General features: G+C 43.8%; 1 protein-coding gene across 1 annotated transcript in view; it reads right to left on the reverse strand.

The window, feature by feature from the left end:
* COL26A1 (collagen type XXVI alpha 1 chain) overlaps nt 1–21,945 on the reverse strand; it is a 576,097-nt gene that overhangs the window by 43,188 nt on the left and 510,964 nt on the right. The window contains exons 5-9 of the mRNA XM_030186010.1: nt 15,409–15,559; nt 13,381–13,425; nt 9,494–9,592; nt 7,394–7,546; nt 4,133–4,225 (exon numbers count right to left, since the gene is read on the reverse strand). Of these exons, the coding sequence (XP_030041870.1) occupies nt 4,133–4,225; nt 7,394–7,546; nt 9,494–9,592; nt 13,381–13,425; nt 15,409–15,559 (541 nt within the window). The remainder of the gene's footprint in view (nt 1–4,132; nt 4,226–7,393; nt 7,547–9,493; nt 9,593–13,380; nt 13,426–15,408; nt 15,560–21,945) is intronic.

The following is a 21,945-nucleotide window of genomic DNA, read 5'->3' on the forward strand; positions in this document are numbered from 1 at the left end:
TGGTAAATAACAGTTCTGTCTGGTAACTGCAAGGACATGCCCCCAACAGTTAGAACACAGCCTTTGTACTTACCATCAGTTAGTTTTTTCTGTTAATGTAGGTAGGTGCAAAACCTTATAGCATTTTAGTTAACAGACTTCTGACTTATTAGGAGATGAATGGAGACACAGTATATCATGCATTGGTTTTACTGTACAAAATGGTTCGAAATATAAAAATGGGATGCAGTTGAGGTATATCACGAGAGTTATGAAATTGGTTCATTCATTGACCTCATTGTTGTTGAAGAAATTGTGATGAGGATGGGGAAGGATCCTATTTTTAGATTTCCCTTTGCTTTCTCATTCTAATTCAAGCGAATTAACACCTCAGCCACACCAAATGAATCATATCTTTGCAGCTCACCCCATGCATCCTTCAATCCTATTACTGTTCTTGCCACCACTGCCTACTATAGATGGCTATCCCATAAAGCACCTCTTTACTGCAAGACATGAATCATAGCACAATTATGCAGTATAGACACCTACAGTTTTTAGGGGGACATTAGAATGCTTAAAACTGGCACTACAAAAGCCATGTCCCTGACTTGTCTCCCCTTTCCAGATTCAGCCAGCCTACCTTTCTCTCTCCTCCCACTGTGAGTCCAGCATCTTTCCCTCACCCATCCCCACCCCCCAGGTCCTCTGAATTTGCCTCGAGTGTTGAAACCAATTGAAGCAAACTGCCTCAAGCTGGCTTTAGGGCTTTTGCTGTAGAGTGCCCTGCCTGTGCACAAACAGGAAGTTGTATCAGAGGAAGGTCCGGTAAATCGCTGCTGCTGGTGGTTATCAAGGCAGGTTTGGAGGACCCAGCAAGAGGGGACTGAGGGAAAGAAATGTTGGGCTTGTGGGGAGAGGGGGTAGAGGAGGAGGAGACGTAGATATGCTGGACCTGTGTGGGGGTGGGGGGAGATGGAGATGTAGTGGATCTGGGTTTGGGGGGAAGGAGATGGAGATGTGCTGGACCTGAAGGAGGGAATCAGATGAAGATATACTGGACCTTGGTTGGGGGAGGAGAAGGTAGAGATGTCCTGGACCCACTGGGAAAGGAAGCACAAGAGGGGAGAGAGATGCTGGACCCAGAGGAGGTGGACAGGAGGGAAGAGACACTGGACCTATGGAGAGAGAGAAGGAGATATGTTGGACTATGAGGGGACAAGGAAGAGAGAGAGATGCTGGATCTGGGGTGGGGGTTGCAAAAGGAAGGGAAGAGATGTTAGGTATGGAGTAACCAGAGGGTTAGGGAAAGAGAGGGACTGCTGGAAAAGGAGTGGGATAGGGACACAGGGAGGCAATGCTGCAAAAGGGGTGGAACAGGGATACAGAGAAGCAATGCTAGAAATTGAGTGGGGTAGGGACACAGAGAGGCAATGCTGATCATAGGGGAAGGTATAGGGAACCAGAGGGGGGAGATGCTGGAGGGGGCAATGTAGGGACACACAAGAGAGTTGCTGAATATAAGGGAAGGATAAGGACATTAAGAGGACAGATACTGAACATAAGGGTAGTATAGGAACAAGGGCACAGAGGAGGAATGGTGGATAGGACAGATAGGGATGCAGAGAGAAAATTGATGGTGGACATGGAGCTAGAAGAAATGTCAAATGGTCAGGAGACTCTGGAAAGACAGGAAAAACAGTGAAGAGCAGAAGAAATACTTGGACCAAATTGATTGGAAAAATAATATGGTCAGACTACAAAGGTAGAAAAAAAGTATTTTAATTTGAATTTATTAATTGGAGCTTGCCAACTCTGGGAAATGTGCATCTCTGGTGTCTTGCATTTCAGTTTCTATTTCTCTAGGTTTGTGGTATATGCAAGTCTGATTTCTTGAGTTTTTTGCTTTCATATCTCCACTACTGATCTGTGGTTCCTTGTTATCGGTCTATGTTCTGCTTGTGTGCCCAAGGTGCAGTATTCTGCTAGCATGTAATTTATGTGGAGAGGTCTATAGTGGTTCTATTTGTTTTGTTTTCTCATTCGGTAGTGTATTGGTGTTTTAGGACCTGGTGTAATATTTACAGTGCTGCCATTTCACAGATGAGGTTGTTGCTCTTTGAGTCCTGGGAGTTAATGTTGCTATGGTGTGATAAGGTTCTGAGTGTGCTTTTGCATGAGGTTGTGCTTAGTATTTTCCTGTGGAGGGATTATGTGTTGGTCTTACTGAGGGGACAACAAAAGTTTACTTATTTTTAGTTGGTCATAACATCAGACAGGGTTTGTGAAATAATCTTAGAACATACATACATGTGTCATTTATTCTTCTGAGATGGCAACCCTAGCACAGACAGTTGTAGAGAGGCAGGATGAAAGAAGGGTACAACAACAGATACAGCAAGGGACTTGGAGTAGAGTATGGGGTAGGACAAGGGAGGGGTATGGAGCGAGGCAGTTGTTGAGTATCTTCTGTCAAAAAGTTGGCAACCCTTAGTATATCTGGGATTGATAGCACAAAACCTTGCTACTATTTGGGATTCTGCCAGGTAATTGTGACCTGGATTGGCCACTTTGGAAGTAGGATACAGGGTTAGATGGACTATCAGTCTTATTTTTATTTTATTTTAGTTACATTTGTACCCCGCGCTTTCCCACTCATGGCAGGCTCAATGCGGCTTACATGGGGCAATGGAGGGTTAAGTGACTTGCCCAGAGTTCCACTAGCAACATTCCATGTAGAAGTCGGCCCTTGCAGATCACCAATGTGGCCGCGCAGGCTTCTGCTTCTGTGAGTCTGACGTCCTGCACGTGCAGGACGTCAGACTCACAGAAACAGAAGCCTGCGCAGCCTTCTACATGGAATGTTGCTAGTGGAATAGCAACATTCCATGTAGAATCTCCAATAGTAGCAACATTCCATGTAGAATCTCCAGTAGTAGCAACATTCCACGTAGAATCTCCAATAGTTTGCGTGTAGAATCTCCAATATCAACATTCCATGTAGAATCTCCAATAGTAGCAACGTTCCATGTAGAATCTCCAATAGTCCATGTAGAATCTCCAATAGTAACAACATTCCATGTAGAATCTCAAAGAGTAGCAACAGAACCTCAAATAGTAGCAACATTCCATGTAGAATCTCCAATAGTATCTATTTTATTTTTGTTACATTTGTACCCTGCGCTTTCCCACTCATGGCAGGCTCAATGCGGCTTACATGGGGCAATGGAGGGTTAAGTGACTTGCCCAGAGTTCCACTAGCAACATTCCATGTAGAAGTCGGCCCTTGCAGATCACCAATGTGGCCGCGCAGGCTTCTGCTTCAGTGAGTCTGACGTCCTGCACGTACGTGCAGGACGTCAGACTCACAGAAACAGAAGCCTGCGCAGCCTTCTACATGGAATGTTGCTAGTGGAATAGCAACATTCCATGTAGAATCTCCAATAGTAGCAACATTCCACGTAGAATCTCCAATAGTTTGCGTGTAGAATCTCCAATATCAACATTCCATGTAGAATCTCCAATAGTAGCAACGTTCCATGTAGAATCTCCAATAGTCCATGTAGAATCTCCAATAGTAGCAACATTCCATGTAGAATCTCAAAGAGTAGCAACATTCCATGTAGAATCTCAAAGAGTAGCAACATTCCATGTAGAATCTCCAATATTCCATGTAGAATCTCCAATAGTTTGCGTGTAGAATCTCCAATATCAACATTCCATGTAGAATCTCCAGTAGTAGCAACATTCCATGTAGAATCTCCAATAGTAGCAACATTCCTTGTAGAATCTCCAATAGTATCTATTTTATTTTTGTTACATTTGTACCCTGCGCTTTCCCACTCATGGCAGGCTCAATGCGGCTTACATGGGGCAATGGAGGGTTAAGTGACTTGCCCAGAGTCACAAGGAGCTGCCTGTGCCGGGAATCGAACTCAGTTCCTCAGTTCCCCAGGACCAAAGTCCACCACCCTAACCACTAGGCCACTCCTCCACTCCACTGACCTAGTATGGCTATTCCTACGTTCTTATATTCCTGCAATCCAAATTCTTACCTGTGATCCGAGTATCCTAATGCCCTCAGTGCATAAGCATCTATAGAATGAACTACACCAAGTAAAGTGCCACAAACACTAATTATTGATCATGGTACCTGGGAGCCCAATAGGGCCTGTGGGTCCTCGGGGTCCTGGCAGGCCTGCCAATATAGTATCTGTGATAGTTGAAGCCAGATGTGGTTCTCCATCTGTATCAAAGGACAAAGGATCAATGAATGTAAATTAGTCATACATAAATGTTCTTCGAGTATTGTGCATGAAAAAGCAAGTGCAAGCAGCAGACGCCAACCATTCAATCATTTTGCCCAACCAATTTGGGTACAGGCATATCTACAGTCTAAACTCCCAAACCCCACAAAAATAATAGGTGTAGAGCCAAGTATAGTGTTTGTTTTTTCATCTGGCAGGTTCCTCCTGCTCCTTTGGTTCAATCCAAACTAGGCTAAGGGCAGCTTCCACCTTCTTTTAATGAAGAACTTGACATCTTGATTTCTTCTAGCACTTCAACAAATTATGGGCAATTGGAAGAATTCTGGGTCAAATAATATTATTTTTAGGTGGAATACTGTGCAACTGTGTATTAGGTATGAAAGGTCTGCAGTGTGCAAGCTTAACTACCTTTAGCCATTCAAAAAGACTTGGAACCCGATTGTAACTTTGCTGGATGACAGTTAATTTGATCACTGTTGGCTCTAGGAAGTTTTCAGATGTGTTATCCTATCTGATAGAGTGCACCATCTGAGTTTATCAATTTGCTGTGTGCTGTCTCTGCCAATGCCATTTTGGCTGTTTATTTAGTCACCTCTGGCATGCGTGCGATTCACATTTCAGTTAATTCACGCAAATGACGAGCAGTAGTATATTTGGAGACATGATGTTTTAATTAATGTACCTCTTCTGTTGGTTATTGGATTGTTTGAGTTGGATGTTCCTTTCCTCTTGTTTTGTACTTGTTGATAATTTGAAAACTTCAATAAAGAAACTGAACTATAGAAGCAGGTCAGGAATCTGGGACCAGGCACTTTCATGGAAAATATGATATGAGATAGTAGATTTTATTCACTACACATGCTCCTGGGTATTTCTATACGGGCTGATATTCAGACCGTGGGAGTTAGCCGGGCTGACTCCCACTGTCAGTGCTGCGCCCTCCAGAAAATTGTCCAAACCTTTTTTAAACCCAGCTGTGCTATTCACTTCAACCGCATCCTCTGGCAACATATTTGACAGTTTAACTCTACACTGATGAACGGATGGCATATATCCAAGGGTACACAAAGAACTCAAGCATGAAATTGCTGGTCTGTTGTTAGTAATATATAACCTGTCATTAAAATCGTCTATCGTACCTGAAGGTTGGAGGGTTGCTAATGTGACGTTGATTTCTTAAAAGGTTTCTAGGGGTGATCCAGGAAATTATAGACCGGTAAGCCTGACGTCAGTGCCGGGCAAAATAGTGGAAACTATTATAAAGAATAAAATTACAGAACACGTAGACAAACATGGTTTAATAGGACAGAGTCAGCATGGGTTCAGCCAAGGGAAGTCTTGCCTCACCAATTTGCTTCATTTCTGTCAGACCTGTGAGTTCTTGTACCAAGTAGAGCACTGCCGAGCCCGGTACTCGGACCAGGTTCTGCTTGGCAGCCGGACAACCCTGGGTTTCACCTGCGCTGACCGCCGTTCCCCAGAGGTTGAGTCCCTAGATGCAGGCGTCCTGCAGGGCTTACGAGATGGAGCAGGAAGTGGGGTGATGAACGTGACGGCCAGACAGGCAGCAGGCAAGAGAGTGATCCAGGTACAGGCAGAGTCAGTAGGCAGGCAGCTGGTCAAGACAGTAATCCAGGTACAGGGAAGGTCAGGAGGCAGGCAGCAGACACAAGAGTAATCCAGGTACAGGCAAGGTCAGTAGGCAGGCAGCAGACAGAAGAGTAATCCAGGTACAGGCAGAGTCAGTAACGAAGAACAAAGTAGAGGAGAAGCACACTACTGAGCAAGTAACACCTACCAAAGTAGAAGCCGAAGCATGGAGTCCAGGAAGAGCTCAGCTGATAAAGGGCTGGCATCTGACATCAGTAGGGAGAAGGGGCACAGCCATAGGACAAGAGCAGGGGAAGGAGGAACCGGAAGACCAATAGGAGAGAAGCAAGGGAAGCCAGGCAGAGGAAGAGCAGACCCAGGTGGGTGGAAGCAAAGCAATAAAGGAGCCTGGAAGCCAGGCAGAGAGAGAGAGAGAGAGAGAGCAGAAACAGGTGCATGGAAGCACAGCAATCAAGGAGCTTGCAGCCAGAAAAGAACTACGCACACATGGCTCAGGGCTGTGCCAGTCAAGTGTGCATGTCGACATGACCCTGCACAGCCCAAGGACGCCACTTGCGTTGAGGTAGGGGACATGACAGTTTCTTTGAAAGTGTGAATAAACATGTGGATAAAGGTGAGTCGGTTGATGTATTGTATCTGGATTTTCATTATGACACACTGGGGTCAATAGTCACAGCAATTTAACCAGCCAGAAATGGCTCCAGATGGTTTAATCACTTGTGTGGGGTCATCTGTTGATATTCAAAGGCAACTTAACTGGTTATGTCGCTGAATAGCACCACAGACCGCTAAAACCGACTCTTCTGTGGGCAGTCTGGGGCGGGGGTAGTTAGCAATTTTGCGATTAAGTGCCAATATTCAACACGTAACCGCATAATGTCAGAGCAGTGCCAGGCAGAATGTAGATTTTCCTTCAGCTGGTTTGACATTGGGAGTTCTTAGGATACTCCTGTAGGTCAGAAGACTGAAGGAGGGGGATTGGGAGAGTAGGAGGAGGTTTAAGGTAATGTCAGGGACTAGAAGAGGAGCCAAATTTTCTAAGATTGGGTTTAGGGAAAGGGGATCAAAGCAATGCCAAGAGCTGCTTTTTAAAAAATAAGATCTGAGAGGTGGTAAGGAGTGAATCCTGACTCTATTTTTTTTTTTCAGAAGAGGTTGTTTATTTGTGTTTTACCCTATTGTATGCTTGTGGTTTTGAATCTGTATTGATTATGAACTACAGTCTTCTAGTGTTACAAACAGATATGTTTTTCAGGAACAGGTTCCTAGATCAAATCTACCTTAGCCTAGGGGACCAGTAATAAAATCATCCTCTTTGTGTGAGTATCCAGATTAAAATTGACTTCAGAACTGGGGGAAATCCAAGCTGAGAGACTGCCGTGGATCAGGTGAGCACTGACTGTGGCTCACAGTTCAGACCAAATCATCCTCTCCCCTCACTACTACTACTACTATAAATCACTTCTATAGCGCTACCAGTCGTACGCAGTGCTTTACAATCACTCTGTGCTCAGAATAATAGAAAAATGACTTACTTTCTCTTTCATTAGAGGGCTGCAGTGAGTACAACACTCCTTGTTGGTAAGGCTGTGGAAGTCCAGGGGCCCCTGGAGGCCCTGGTAGACCAGGGGATCCCTGAATACCTTTTTCACCTGGAAGTCCTCTTGGTCCCTGAAGTCCTGGGAGCCCTACAACCAAAAGTGTACAAAGAAGGTAAAAACAAAACATACAAAAAAAGATGATAGGGAGAGGAATGTGGACATTTGAATAGGTAACGTGGAGGGGCATAATTGAACGAAAACGTCTATCTCCATGGGCGTTTATCTCCGAGAACGGGTCCGTGAAGGGGCGGACTGAACCGTATTTTCGAAAAAAATAGACGTCCATGTTTTATTCGACAATTTGTGAGCTGGGCGTTTTTGTTTTTCAGTGATAATGGAAAATGAAAGCGCCCAGCTCAAAAACGAATAAATCCAAGGTATTTGTTCGTGGGAGGGGCCAGGAGTCGTAGTGCACTGGTCCCCCTCACATGCCAGGACACCAACCGGTCACCCTAGGGGGCACTTTTACAAAAACAAAAAAAAAGGTAAAAGAGCTCCCAAGTGCATAGCACCCTTCCCTTGTGTGTTGAGCCCCCCAAATCCCCCTCAAAACCCACTGCCCACAAGTCTACACCATTACTATAGCCCTAAGGGGTGAAGGGGGGCACCTACATGTGGGTACAGTGGGTTTGGGGGGCGGTTTGGAGGGCTCCCATTTACCAGCACAAGTGTAACAGGTGGGGGGGGGGGGATGGGCCTGGGTCCACCTGCCTGAAGTCCACTGCACCCCCTAACAACTGCTCCAGGGACCTGCATACTGCTGCCAGGGAGGTGGGTATGACATTTGAGGGTGAAAATAAAAAGTTGTGAAACGGCATATTTTGTGGTTGGAGGGGGTTTGTGACCACTGGGGGAGTCAGGGGAGGTCATCCCCGATTCCCTCCAGTGGTCATCTGGTCATTTAGGGCACTTTTTGGGGCCTTATTCGTGGAAAAACATGGTCCAGGAAAAGTGCCCTAAATTCTCGCTAAAAACGCATATTTTTTTTCCATTATCGGCGAAAGGCGCCTATCTCTGATCGGCCGATAACCACGCCCCAGTTCCGCCTTCACCACGCCTTCGACATGCCCCTATCAACTTTGTCCGCATCCGTGACAGAGTGCAGTTGAAAACGTCCAAATTCGGCTTTCGATTATACCGCTTTATTCGTTTTTGTGAGATAAACGTCTATCTCCCGATTTGGGTCACAATATAGGCGTTTTTCTATTTCGATTATAAGCTGGATAGTAACATAGTAGATGACGGCAGAAAAAGACCTGCACGGTCCATCCAGTCTGCCCAACAAGATAAACTCATATGTGCTACTTTTTGTGTATACCTTACCTTGATTTGTACCTCTCCTTTTCAGGGCACAGACCGTACAAGTCTGCCCAGCACTATCCCCGCCTCCCGCCACCGGCTCTGCCACCCAATCTCGGCTAAGATCCTTAGGATCCATTCCTAAGGTAGCAGAACATGGAGAGCCATAGAAGCCTTGGCTCTACCAAATGTTTGCCCCATACAGCATCATAAACCAAGAAACAGGGACAGAGTTTGTTAAAAAGATGTTCTGCCATCCCTGGTGTGCAGAGATAGACGGTTTCAAGTGCACAAGTGAAATCAATATGACAAAGTACATTTATCACACGTGCTCAGCTTTTTAAAGATTCACATAGACATCTTAAAACAAGCTCACTGTTGGGTAAAATGAACTATCAAATTTTACATTTCTTTTCTGAAGAAGAACTTCTGGTCTGATTATTACAGTCTTTCAGCAGTTGTGGGATGTGTGAGGAAAGCTCAGTGTAGACACGAATGTAGAATCACTCCACAATGCACGGAGCTCATCTCTGTGCCCTCATTTACATTCCCACTAGGAAGTGCTGAACATATCATCACTGGCAGCAGACAGAACAGAAACAAATTGCCCATAATGCCATGTGAAACCTTGCTCTTAAAACATGGAATCTGTTCCTGGAAGCCTCCTCCTCCTGTCCTCTGAGAAATAACAAGGGTCTCCAAGCAAATCAACATTACTTTTTTGATGAGTCTTACCTTGAGGGCCTGATGGACCTCTCTCACCCATCTCACCCCTATCTCCTTTAGGTCCTGGTATCCCTGGCAGTCCAGGAGGACCGGTCAATCCTGGTATCCCTGTGTAAAGGAAAAAAACAAACAGTATTGTAGTTAATTCATGTCAAATACCAAATACTTGAGCAGCTATGAGATTGCTACATGTGGGAATTCCTGTGCTGAAATGCACTGGATAAAGCTAATTCTTCTGATATTGAACTGCGGTGATCAGCGTTTAAAGCAAAATGCATCCACAGAGGTTAACACAAAACTTGTTTCAGTGTGACTTCAAAGTGACCTTTTGCCATCCTAACTTTTTAAAATCTGGTTATCAGTGTGAATGTGACTGTTAACTGGATAACCTCTGGCTCCATTCAACCTCTGTCCACACTAGAGAGCTGCACAGGAACAGGGTTTGCGGGAATCCCGTGGAACCCGCAAAGCAGTTCTGTGGGGTTCCCGTGGGGACGGAAGCGGTTCTGCGGGGTTCCCGTGGGGACAGAAGGAGTTCCTGTGGGGTTCCCGCGGGGATGGAAGCAGTTCTGCGGGGTTCCTGTGGAAGTGTAAGCTACACCTGCACCAGCCTCTCATCTAACGAGTACCAAGTTCTTTGCTTGCTGTCTCCTCCTCCTCCTCCTCTTCCTCCTTGCTTTAACAGCACAAATGTGGAAAATTTTCCATTAAGGAGGTGGTAGAGACACAAATGATGATGGAACTCAAAAAGACGTGGGATGAACACAGAGGATCTCTAATTAGAAAATGGAAGTTATAAAAAACCTAACCTTAAATGGCTGCATGGTGTGGATGTGTGAAGTAATGCTTAGATGGCGACTCTGGCTGTGATTAACTAGGGCCAATACCGGGCAGACTTGTATGATCTGTGTCTAATATATGGAAGTCTGGTTTAGGATGGGCTGGAAAGGGCTTAGACAGCAACTTCAGTGGCTGGAACATAAGGACAGTTCTGGACAGATTTTTATGATCTGTGTCCCACAAATGAGAAGACGCCTAGACTGGAGTGGGCTTCAACGACAACTCCAGCAGTTGGAACATAAGGTACTATCTGCTAACCAAATGGGACTGAGCAGAACAGTGGCTTATTTTTGATTAAATAAAAGGGACAACTGAATAAACGTTATTATTTAGTGGTAACTGTGCTGAAAAAATCCAAGACTCATTTGTGAAGAACTGTTTGGGATGCTAAAGACTTTATAAACGTTCCCACCAATATTTAAATCTATTTAACTGTCCAGACATGACCACCGACCAATTAAAAGCAAATTGGGCTTAACCACCAATATTCAGTGAGAAATAACTGGGTGATCTGCACTGAATATTGTCGATTAGCTCCTAGTTCATAACTGGCTGTAGCACACGGCCTATCCAGTTAGGCGCTAATATTCAGCACTTAACTGGATAAGTTTAGCAGTCATTTAGGACTGTCCTATCTTTAACTGCCAAAACACTAATCGCTTAGCCCTGAATATTAGCATAACCAGTTAACTTTTTAGCAGTTACAAAAACTACCAGATACTCAATGCCAGTCGCCAGAATTAGCCCGGCACTGAATAGCCAGATTTAATGCTGGCGACAGACAGCAAAAGTTGCCAGCCAAATATTGGGCCCATTCTTTTTAATCGGAAGGTCAGACACTAAAGAGAATGAAAGAACCCAGAGTTCAAAAGGTCTAATTACAATCATAGTACCCCTCCCCTATACAAATTACAAAACACTTCTGTTGGATGTCTGGAAACCACCATCTCATCATCATTAGAGTGAGGGGGAAGTTATCAACTTGGCTTATTTTACCGTTAACCCCAGTTATTAGTAACTAGGTCTCACTGCATAAAATGGGACCTGTAAAATAGCATGACTAGTGATAAAATAACACGTCTTAATGGTAGCACACATTGATAACTTCCCCCCTTAGTGTTTTCGAAGCACAGCACCTGTTATGGGGGATCTGTCAATCTGTGCGTCTGTCCATCTGTCCTCATATGTATAAATGTTCAGTTTCAGATGTGTGCATTTCTAAAAACTAAAAGCTCAACCAGTGATGTGAGGGGAGAGGCTTGTGAGGGTGACAGAGATAAACTCTTGTGGCACAGGAAAAGGAGGGACCCAAAGCGGTAATGGGATCCATGTGATCTAATTAAAAGGATGCTGCAGTTTTGAGGTTTTATTCTCCAATTTTCCTTTTAGGAATTCTTTTGCCTCTCTCCATGATAAGGACTACTGCCTAATATGGATTAATGATTTGAATTTCATGGTTATTTCTTGTTTAATTGGCAATTTCTTGTTTATTTGAAATGCACATTTCAAAATACGATTTAAAAAGCTCTTTTCATTTTATGATTTTTTGCAATCACAAAGTGGTGAGCAGCATTCTGCGGTAAGCATAGAGGTTTGCTGGCTCAAAACTGGCATTATTTTTCCTGCCCGAGAGTATCAGGCCGCTAACACGCAAACGAAGTGGCGGCAAGGGAAAAAGAGATGCAACGTCTCCTCCCCAACCCATTAAAGATACTCTTACTCCCTCCAAAGGCCCCCCCCCCCCAAGAAAGATGCATACCCTATCAATGCAGGGTTCAACCCCTAGAGAACACTGGGAGTTTTTCCATGCATCCACCACCCTTTCTGTAAGGAAATATGTCCTTAGGTTACACCTGAGTCTACCTACTTTCACTTTCATCTTATATCCACTCATTCAGCTCCTGTGTATTGATTCTATGGAGGTATTTTAATGCCTCTATATCATATCCTCTCTCTTCTGCTTTCCTTCCTAAGTATACATGTTGATATATTTAAGTCTGTCCTGGTATGCTTTATGATGACAACCATTGACAATTGTCATAGCCGCCCTCTGGACTGATGCCATCCTGCTTATATCCTTTTGAACTGAAGGTTCTTGAGGTTTCCTCAGAGACTTATAATGCAACCTCCTGTTTCCAAGTGCTTTTTTCTGTGTAATACCTTTCCTGAGAACGAACACAAAAGGTGGACAAAGGTATTCATAAGCTAACCAATGTTAAAACCAGCATTAGAATATTAATTAGTTACTGGTTTTAATGCTGGCAGTACATTGGCTAAATCAAAATACATGCGAGTCATGCAGTCAGCAGTGCCATTTTGGATCTGGCACCACAGGCAGCAGTAGGGAAACCAGCTTCCTTCTGCCAATGAAGACTCAGGGACTTCTTAAAATGTTAGGTAGTGGGTGTCTGGTGTAGGTGGGAGTTGGGCTTCTCTGGATGCAGAGACTCCTTTGGAAATTAGGATAGTAATGGTGAAGGTCGGGGGTCTTTGAGACTTTTTTTTTTTATGTTTGGAACGGTGACTGGGGGCGGGGCCCATGGAGGCCTGCTATTTTTCTGAGAGGTTGGGGTAATGGTTGAAAGGCCTATGTAGACCCATCATTCTTAGTATGAAGAGATGGTATTTGGGAAACCTGCAGAGGTACTTCATTCTTCTGGAGGACCTGAGGGGGGCTTGAAGTGATCATGGGGGCTGCCAAGGTAATCATTCTTCTGATGGGCCTTGGAGACCTATACTTGTGCTTGTTAGGTGGAAGTGTCAGTAGGCTCACATTTTCAAGGGTCACCAATAAGAAAGTTCAATATACTTCCTGAGGTGCAGTTACTTTCTTGCCTTAAGTATCCCATTTTTACACACGTAGATGTCAATGCTGGATAGGTCATCCAACATTACTTCCTAATGAACCCATTGAATAAATGTCTAAATTGTATTAAGTACTTACATGTGCATTAGTGATATTGTCAGGGAATGCGGTAACAATAACACGCTTCCTACATAGGCAGTAGTTAACTTTCATAATACACCCATTAGTGGCCACAAAGAGAGTTACTCACCCAGAGGTATGAGATGTTCTTCTGTGCCCCGGTCTCCTTTAGGCCCTGATTTAGAGGAGCAGGGAAGAGACAGATAAAGAAAGTCCACTGGTGTCCATTGCCAAAGTGTCAGAAGGAATATTTAGGCCAACAAAATGAATCACAGCAGACAGAACTCTGAAATCACTATCTAGTCACAGCTCTATCAGTCAAAGAGAAAGCAGGGCTCTTGTAAAATCAATGAGCACGGCCAACAGGGAATAGGTCAATATAGAATTGGAGAATGACAGCATTTAGGCTCCTCTGTGAAGTTTCAATGGTTGACTGGTATTCTCTTTGCTGTACAACCTTGACTGCCCAGAAGCAGGCGCTCTGTCACTCTGAGCTGTCCACTTACACACCTGCTCTGGAAGCATGCTAGACAACTGGACATTTGCCCCTAGTTCTATGACGCTGCGAGCACATTTACACATTCTGTGTGTGCAATCACACCAGTATGTTATAGAATTCTAGCAGTTATAATCACTTAATTCTTAATTGGCATTAACGGGCACTGATTTTTTAAGTTTGCACTTACACATGTAACTGCAGTAAGTTAGCACTTACATTCTTTAGAGCGCAATTGGAAAGGGTGTGCACATGTGGGCAAGGCATGGGCGGGACATGGGCAGGTCTCACACACATAACATAGGCTACTATAATTTATCTCCTAAAATGCAACATTTAAGTACATGGCATTTACACTTGCCATGGGGGAAGGGGGGTTCAGGGTGCGAGAGGAAGACATGCTGACCCTATGGTGGGGGAGAGGGTATGGGTAACAGGCAGTGGCGTAGCTATGGGTGGGCCTGGTTGGGCAGTAAAATTAAGATGTTATAGAAAACTTGGATTTACTCACCCAAATGCCACCAGTAGGGCACGAGGATTTCTACCAGTCCTGGATGTGGGAATCCACACTAAGCATTATACTATGCATTAAGGGCCTCTTTTACAAAGCCAGGCCACCGATTCTCGGTGCAGCAAATGAGAGGAAGCCCATTCAATTCCTATGGGCTTCCTCTTATTTGCCACAGGGGAATCACTAGCATGGCTTTGTAAAAGAAGCCCTGAGTGACCTTTATAGGATTGGCGCTTGGCATGGATCTTAATGGCTCCTAATTTTGGGTGCCATTTACTGAATCAAACTATAATGTTTATTTTTTACTACTTTCCACTATTTTAGATTGTAAACTGCCCTGAAGGTTCCCCAAAGGGCGAGATAGTAAAACTGAATTAAACTTGAACTTGATGACCAAAATTGATCAATTTAAGTTGAGGAGGGACCAGAGGTATTCCGTGTGCAGGGCCATAAGTTATGCAGATAGTCATTATATTCAGTTTTTATTCAGACATCTTTATCAATAACAAGTGGACCACATAAACTTGAGACAGATAACTTATCCGTTTTGGACCACATATTCCTTAATCTTCACTTCCCCAGCTGTAAAGGTCTAAAATACAAACTAACGCACGCGTCAAACTTTTCTTACTTGAGCACACAGTTATGGAACGCATTGCCGCTCAACTTAAAAACTATTTATGAACTAACTTTCGTAAATCGCTGAAGACCCACCTCTTCAACAAGGCATACCACAAAGATCAGCCAACGCAAATGTAACACATCTCCACTTATAATCAGAACTGTTTTTCTCTTATACCTGCTGGTTTAATTTCTTGTTTAATTCAATCGTTTAAGTTCTATTATGTCAACCATGTTCTCTATGTAACACTAATTGTTATCTTCCAAGCTATTATCTAACAATAACGATACATTGTAAGCCACATTGAGCCTGCAAATGGGTGGGAAAATGTGGGATACAAATGCAATTAATAAATAAATATTCTGCGGTTCAATTTATATGGTAGGCCAGCTGAAAATCCTCATAACAATTTCTGGATAATTTATCTGGATATCGTTATGCTGTTGTCATTCCCCTGAATACTGTCCCCATGATTCCTAATTGTGCTGAGAGGTGTTCAATGCGCTTTGTCACTGGTCTGTACACTCACTTAGTGGTCGTATTGCCTTCTTCAATATGGTTCCTGGATTCCTCAGGGGAATGGCATCGGGTAGAAAATCGTCATTCCATGTTACTGTTGTCCTTGTCATTGGAAGATCATTTTCTGAAGGCTGCTTCTCTGCTGCTTCTAACAGAAGTATCTACATAATTGCAAAGTTACGAAATACATAGTTGAAAGAAGTGAATTGTCGACGAAGGAATACACATAGTCTGCAGTGTAATCATACTGGACTGGAGATTTATTATACATTCATCTTATTATGCACTTACACACTTGAAGAGCAGGGTCGCCGAGAGCCAAAGCCGGGCCTGGAGCAAACATCTCCCTGCGTACGCCCCCGGGCCTGCACACGCCCCACCCCTCCCAGGCCCCTGCTTACTTGCTTGTCTCCTGCCCCCCCCCCCCCCCCGGCATGCTTACTTGCTTGTCTCCTACTCCGCTCTGCTGCACAGGTCTTTCTTCCTGCCGCGTCTAAACAGGAAGTACTTCACTAAGGAGGCAGGAAGAAGGACCTGTGGCCGGCAGAGTTAACACAATAACGCGATAACTCTGCTCTGCAACAGTGGCACACAGGAGCAGGAGAGATTAATCAGTCATCAGAGCTGTGCCACCACTGGGCAAGCCCCCCTTGAAGGCCAGGCCCTGGGGAATTTTGCCCCCTACCCTCCCTCTTGGCGACCCTGTTGAAGAGCTCAGGGGATGAGCTGTAGGTATTAGATCATTTTGGGCATCATCTATACTAAGTTCATTTTGGATCCACTTTTGGAACATCCCACAGGGCTTACAGTCAATGCAGATGTGCATGTGTTAGTCTGCTTGTGGTTCATGATTGCATCATAAATTAGGTGAAGGGCAATTCTTGGTACCTACACTTATGCTGTTAGGAAAGGAGTAGAGGTTGAAACAAATGACGAGCAGCCGTAGGGATGAGGTTTTCTAGTCTTTATTGAAGGCACCAGTGCATAAAGACCCGACACTGGCTGTGTTTCAGTGGACACAGCCACCTGCCTGAGGGGTCTCTGAGCTGATGTGGGCTGACAAAAAAACCCCAACAAGAAACATATCTATCTATCTATCTATCTATCTATCTATCTATCTATCTATCTATCTATCTATCTATCTATCTATCTATCTATCTAGTGCACTGAAGCTGTATTTATCACAGTGTTCACGGTTCTAGCGGTTTTTGAACCCTGTTTACTATGCTTTCAGTAGGATTTATCCTATGCTTCAGTGCACTAGATAGATAGATAGATAGATAGATAGATAGATAGATAGATAGATAGATAGATAGATAGATAGATAGATGCTTACTTTGTGCTGTGGGCAAACTGCAAGTCACCCTCACCATAATAAAATAATGATTAATCATTTAGATGGATACGTCCAGCCCTTAAAGGTTCTACTTTCAAAGAAAGTTAATGTGTTTAAGTACTTATTACCTGCAGACTTTACAACTATTTTCAAGGGAAGAATTCCCTTTTGAAAACTGCCTCAGATAAAGTCCAGATTTGCTCCTGAAATTTGAGATGGGTCCTTTTCAATGACAACTTATGCAAATAATTGTAAGTGCACAGTTTGCCCCATTCCTGCCCTTCCAGTATATACATACACTACTAATGTCTATGTTTTGGGAATTTTCAAACTCCTTTTCTGCACATAAAACTTTTTTTATAAATGGTAATGCCTTTGAAAGTTTCCCTCTAAAGCCATTGAGGGGCCCTTTTATTTAGTCACGTAGGTGCTTACGCGCATCAATTTGAAACTACCGCCCAGCTACCACGTGACCTGGGCAGTAATTTTATTTTTTAAGCGCATCTGAAAATATTTTTTATTTTCGGATGCGCGGCGCTAACTGGGCAGTGTACGCGTGTAGACGATTACCGCCTGGTTAATGCTAAGTCAGGTGGCAGTAAGGTCTCAGACCCCAAATGGACGTGCGCCAATTTTTATTTTGCCGCACGTCCATTTTCAGCCAAAAAAGGCATTTTTTACAGGTGCGCAGAAAAATGGATCTGCGCGCGTCCAAAACACGCACCTACATTAGCGCAGATCCGTTTTTCAGCACACCTTAGTAAAGGGATCCCTGAGTTGGAGACAAACTCTTCAGAAACAGGTTCTTCAGCTTGTCAAAACGTCCGAACTGGAATGACATAAGAACATTGAAATTACTGAACGTAGAAGTTAACTACTGTATGAACAATTTTGTTTCTCAGGCATAGGAGAATCCCAGTAGGTGTCAGCAGAGTACAGCAAAAAGAAAATACTCCCCATTCACTAAAACGTGAAACAAAGCAGCAAATATTACTGGCAGTCAAGAATATTATGGTTTTGGATGGTGTTCAGAGAAACAGGTCAAGAAATATTAGAAATACAGCAGCTCATTTTTTAATTTACTATGTAAATTGATCTAATCCAGTGGTTGCCAAACCTGTCCAGGGGGACCTCTGGCCAGACAGATTTTCAGAATATCCATAATGAATATGCACGAGATAGCAAGCAATAGCAGAAGTGCCTTTACATTTATCTCCTGTGTACTCATTGTGGTGGGTATCCTAAAAACATGAGTGGCTGTGGTCCCCCAGGACTGATCTGGAAACTACTGATCTAACTGATTTCCACTTTATCAAGGACACTAGATTTCGAGAATATTTATATAAGAATATAAGAGTAGCCATATTGGGTCAGCCCAATGGTCCATCTATCCCAGTATCCTGTTTCCAACAGTGGCCAAGCCAGGTCATAAGTACCTGGCAGAAACCCAAATTGTGGCAACACTCCATACTACAAATCCCAGGGCAAGCAGTTGCTTCCCATATCTGTCTCAATAGCAGACTATGGACTTTTCCTCCAGGAACTTGTCCAAACCTTTTTTATACCCAGATACGCTAACCGCTGTTACCACATCCTCTGGCAAAGAGTTCCAGAGTGTAACTATTCGTTGAGTGAAAAAATATTTCCTCCTATTTGTTGTAAAAGTATTTTCATGTAACTTCCTCGAGTGTCCCCTAGTCTTTGTACTTTTGGAACTCTCTCATTCTACACCACTCAGGATTTTGTAGACCTCAGTCATATCTCCCCTTATCCGTCTCTTTTCCAAGCTAAAGAGCCCTAACCTCTTTAGCCTTTCCTCATACGAGAGGAGTTCCATCCCTTTTATCATTTTGGTCGCTCTTCTTTGAACCTCTTCTAATTCCGCTATATCTTTTTTGGGATACGGTGACCAGAACTGAACACAATACTCAAGGTGCAGTCGCACCATGGAGCGATACAGAGGCATTATAGTATTTTCGGTCTCATGATGGTCAGATTTTAAAGCTATATTGCTTCAGTTAGGCAGCCAAAGTTTTGCTTAATTTGACTAATTTTAGTCAAATTAAGACTCAGAAGGCCTGATATTCAAAAAATTGTTTAATTTAATGATCTCGATTGCACTCCATCTGATAGTTCTAAACTGGAAGAATAATCAACATGTCTCCCATCATGAGTGGTGGAATTGGCTTTGTTCATATAGGCGATATGAAGAAATAGCTGCTTTGAGAACAGGTCATATTTTGTCCTTTCGTAAAACTTGGTCATTGCTAGACAAATATGCAAGTTTAACGGGCTAATAACTGCTTGTTATATTTGTTTACATTATAAATTACTTGCTTAAATATGCTGTCTGTTATATTCAATGTTAACCCACTATCATTTGGTTTTTTTTTCTTTTGTTTTATTATGTTTGCGTTTTCTAATAAAAAATTATAAATAAAGATATATAAAAAAGAGTTTAGTTGAGAAGGACAGGCTCCCACCTAGTTAACTTACACTGAGCAGGCCATCCATTAATATTAAGCAGCACTTAATCAGGCAATGCTGTTTAATATCGGCTCTAACCAGCCATGTCAAAACAGGGCAATGGAGGGGGTGGGGGCAGGAGGTCAGGGGCTGAGTCGGAGAGTAGCTTGCACTTATGCAGGTGCCACAGATATTCAGTGCTGGTCCCTTCATAACCAAGCGACCATATAGGACTGCCTAGAAGACTGTCCTAACTTTGGGCACTGAGTATAGCTGACACTTGCTTAACTTCTGGGTAGTAGCCTGAATATTCCTCTGTTCTCCCTCCATCCCCTGAACAAGACTGTACTTCCTTCTGCCCCCAAACCAAGAGCACTGAACCTTTTCTGACCCCCCCCCCCCCAACAAGATCATATCCCATCTGAACCCACCCCCAAACAGCCTGACCTCTTCCTGAACCCCTCCCGGACTCTTCATGTGCCTCTCCCAGTGGCGTAGCTAGGTGGGGCACCAGGGGAGCGGCTGCTCCCCCAAACAGAGTTCTGCTGGCCCTGGTGCTTATTTTATTCTCGTTGTGTTGCACTGAAAATGTGCACTGGCAGAAGTCCGCTCTCGCTCCCCCCATGCCGTCAAACCTGGCCCCGCTTCTGGCCTCTCCCCTTGACTCTCCAGGCCTTCTTTAGCATTCCAAATCGTTCCTGCCCTTGCAAGTTCCAGGTGCAAAATGTCATCCATGTCCTCTAGTGGTAGTCTCACAGTGCTACTGCTAGAGGCCAACCTTCCATACAAGGGCTCTGTGTGTCTGCATAAGCAACATGTACAACCCTTAACTCTGGTTTTACCTCACTTTCCTTACTCAGGGCAATGAAATAGAAAGAATCAATTAGATGCACCATACTGAAATGGACCTGATTGAGCTGGATATGCATTGATGAGAAGCAGTTGATGAAACACAAGACCAACAAGTGTGGAAGATATGTCTGCCTTACGCACTGACTAGATCAAGAAGACAATATTAAAAATAATGCTGTGATGCAGAATGGTACAAACCTGCTTTTGTCAGCGTGAATTGGGCTTTCTGAGGCCTCTCTCTACGTATCCAAGGCCTTACCTTGGGCCTCATTGACTGACATGTCCATGTTTGCACTGCTTTGTCTATGAATCCCTCTGCCACAGTCACAGACCTTCACCCTCCCCTATCAGTTAGTAACAGAGGGCCTGCGCGGCACCCAGCACTGAACAGCTGGGTCTCAGCGGTCACCCGGAAATTAACTGAGCACCAGCTGATATTCAGACCTGTGCCCAGTTAGGTTTAGCACATAAAGTTAGGGCAGCCTTTTGCTGTCCTAACTTTATGTGGTTAATTAGCTGATTAACGGACTGAAAATCACCACTAATTAGCTAGGTAGGTGCTCTGCTCATTGCTCCACCTCCGGCCTGCCCCTAACCTAACTGGTTAGGAGATGGCCGGTTAGCAGAGATATTCAGTGGCAGTAACCAGTTAAGTGCTGCTGAATATCATGTGCCAGGTTGCTCCGCAAATTTTAAGTGGGTAGGAAACTCCCCTGTCTGGTTAACCCCTTTTGAATATCAGACAGACAGTGTTAAACGCAGCACGGTTCTCCACTAAACCACAAGAGTTTTGAAGCTTAGGCTACTCTGTTTACGATAGAAGCCAGCTGCCATTACCGCCTCTCCCTGTCTTTTCTTGCTGTTGATAATTCAAATGTGGCTGTTGTATAATTATGGTACAGCCAGAGACCCCCCCACTGGAATGGTGGCGGGCCCAGTCATAGAGCTCAGGCCATTACAGACCTTGGCTGAGTCAGAAATCTGATGGCTGACATAACTGGGAGCTTACTGGAAAAGTATGGCCTAGTTTGTAGCCCGGATTGAGGCCTAAATAAGCTAAATTAGGAAAAGTTAGGTCAATAGATATGGAAACAAAATGGAGGATTTCAGCACAAAATGGAAGCTGTATCTGTTACAGAGTGGAATTTTCTCTAATGTAAGTTAGAAAAACAAGTTGAGAAATGAGACTTTCCTGTGAGCAGGATTGTGGTCAGCCATGGTGTGAGAAAGGAAAGGTGTAGCTGGATGCAGGGTCTTGCTTAAGATTTGTGGTCAAGCGAGCTAAAGACAAAACCATGTTAGCAAGATAGAAGCTACTCATTAGCATGAGCCAATCAGTGACAACCATGACATTAGCATAGATCCAATCAGGTATTTCTACTGTCATATTACCCATATCCTGAGGGCACCTATAAAAATCAGGGTATTTCCTGGTTTACGTTAGAGAGAGAAGGGTTGCCACTCTCTCTCTCCAAGGGAAACCAATGTGTCCAGCAGAATTGACAAATTACCTAATTGCTTTCCCTTGTAAAACCTTTAATTGGTAAAAGAAATTATAAAAGATTAGGAACTAATTAACACCTGTTTGCAGCTGGATTATTATATTCCTATAATTAATTGATTGTACGTGCCTGTTGTCAATCACTGATTTGACTTGTACTTTGGTAAATAAACTCCTCATTCCAAATGATGATTTGTGGACTTCACCTTATGATCAGAGGCTGTAAGTATAAATGCTTTTGCTGTATCAGGCTCTCTTTCGCTGCATTGTATAACTTGTAATCTAAATCCAGTTTGTCATAAGGCTGGTATCTTTTCCTTAGACCTAACATCTCTCTTAGTGGCAATTCCTTTTAGAACTTCACAACTCCTTGATTACCCCAGTACTAGTGC

Source organism: Microcaecilia unicolor, chromosome 13 (genome assembly GCF_901765095.1).
Source record: "Microcaecilia unicolor chromosome 13, aMicUni1.1, whole genome shotgun sequence".
Classification (NCBI taxonomy): Eukaryota; Metazoa; Chordata; class Amphibia; order Gymnophiona; family Siphonopidae; genus Microcaecilia; species Microcaecilia unicolor.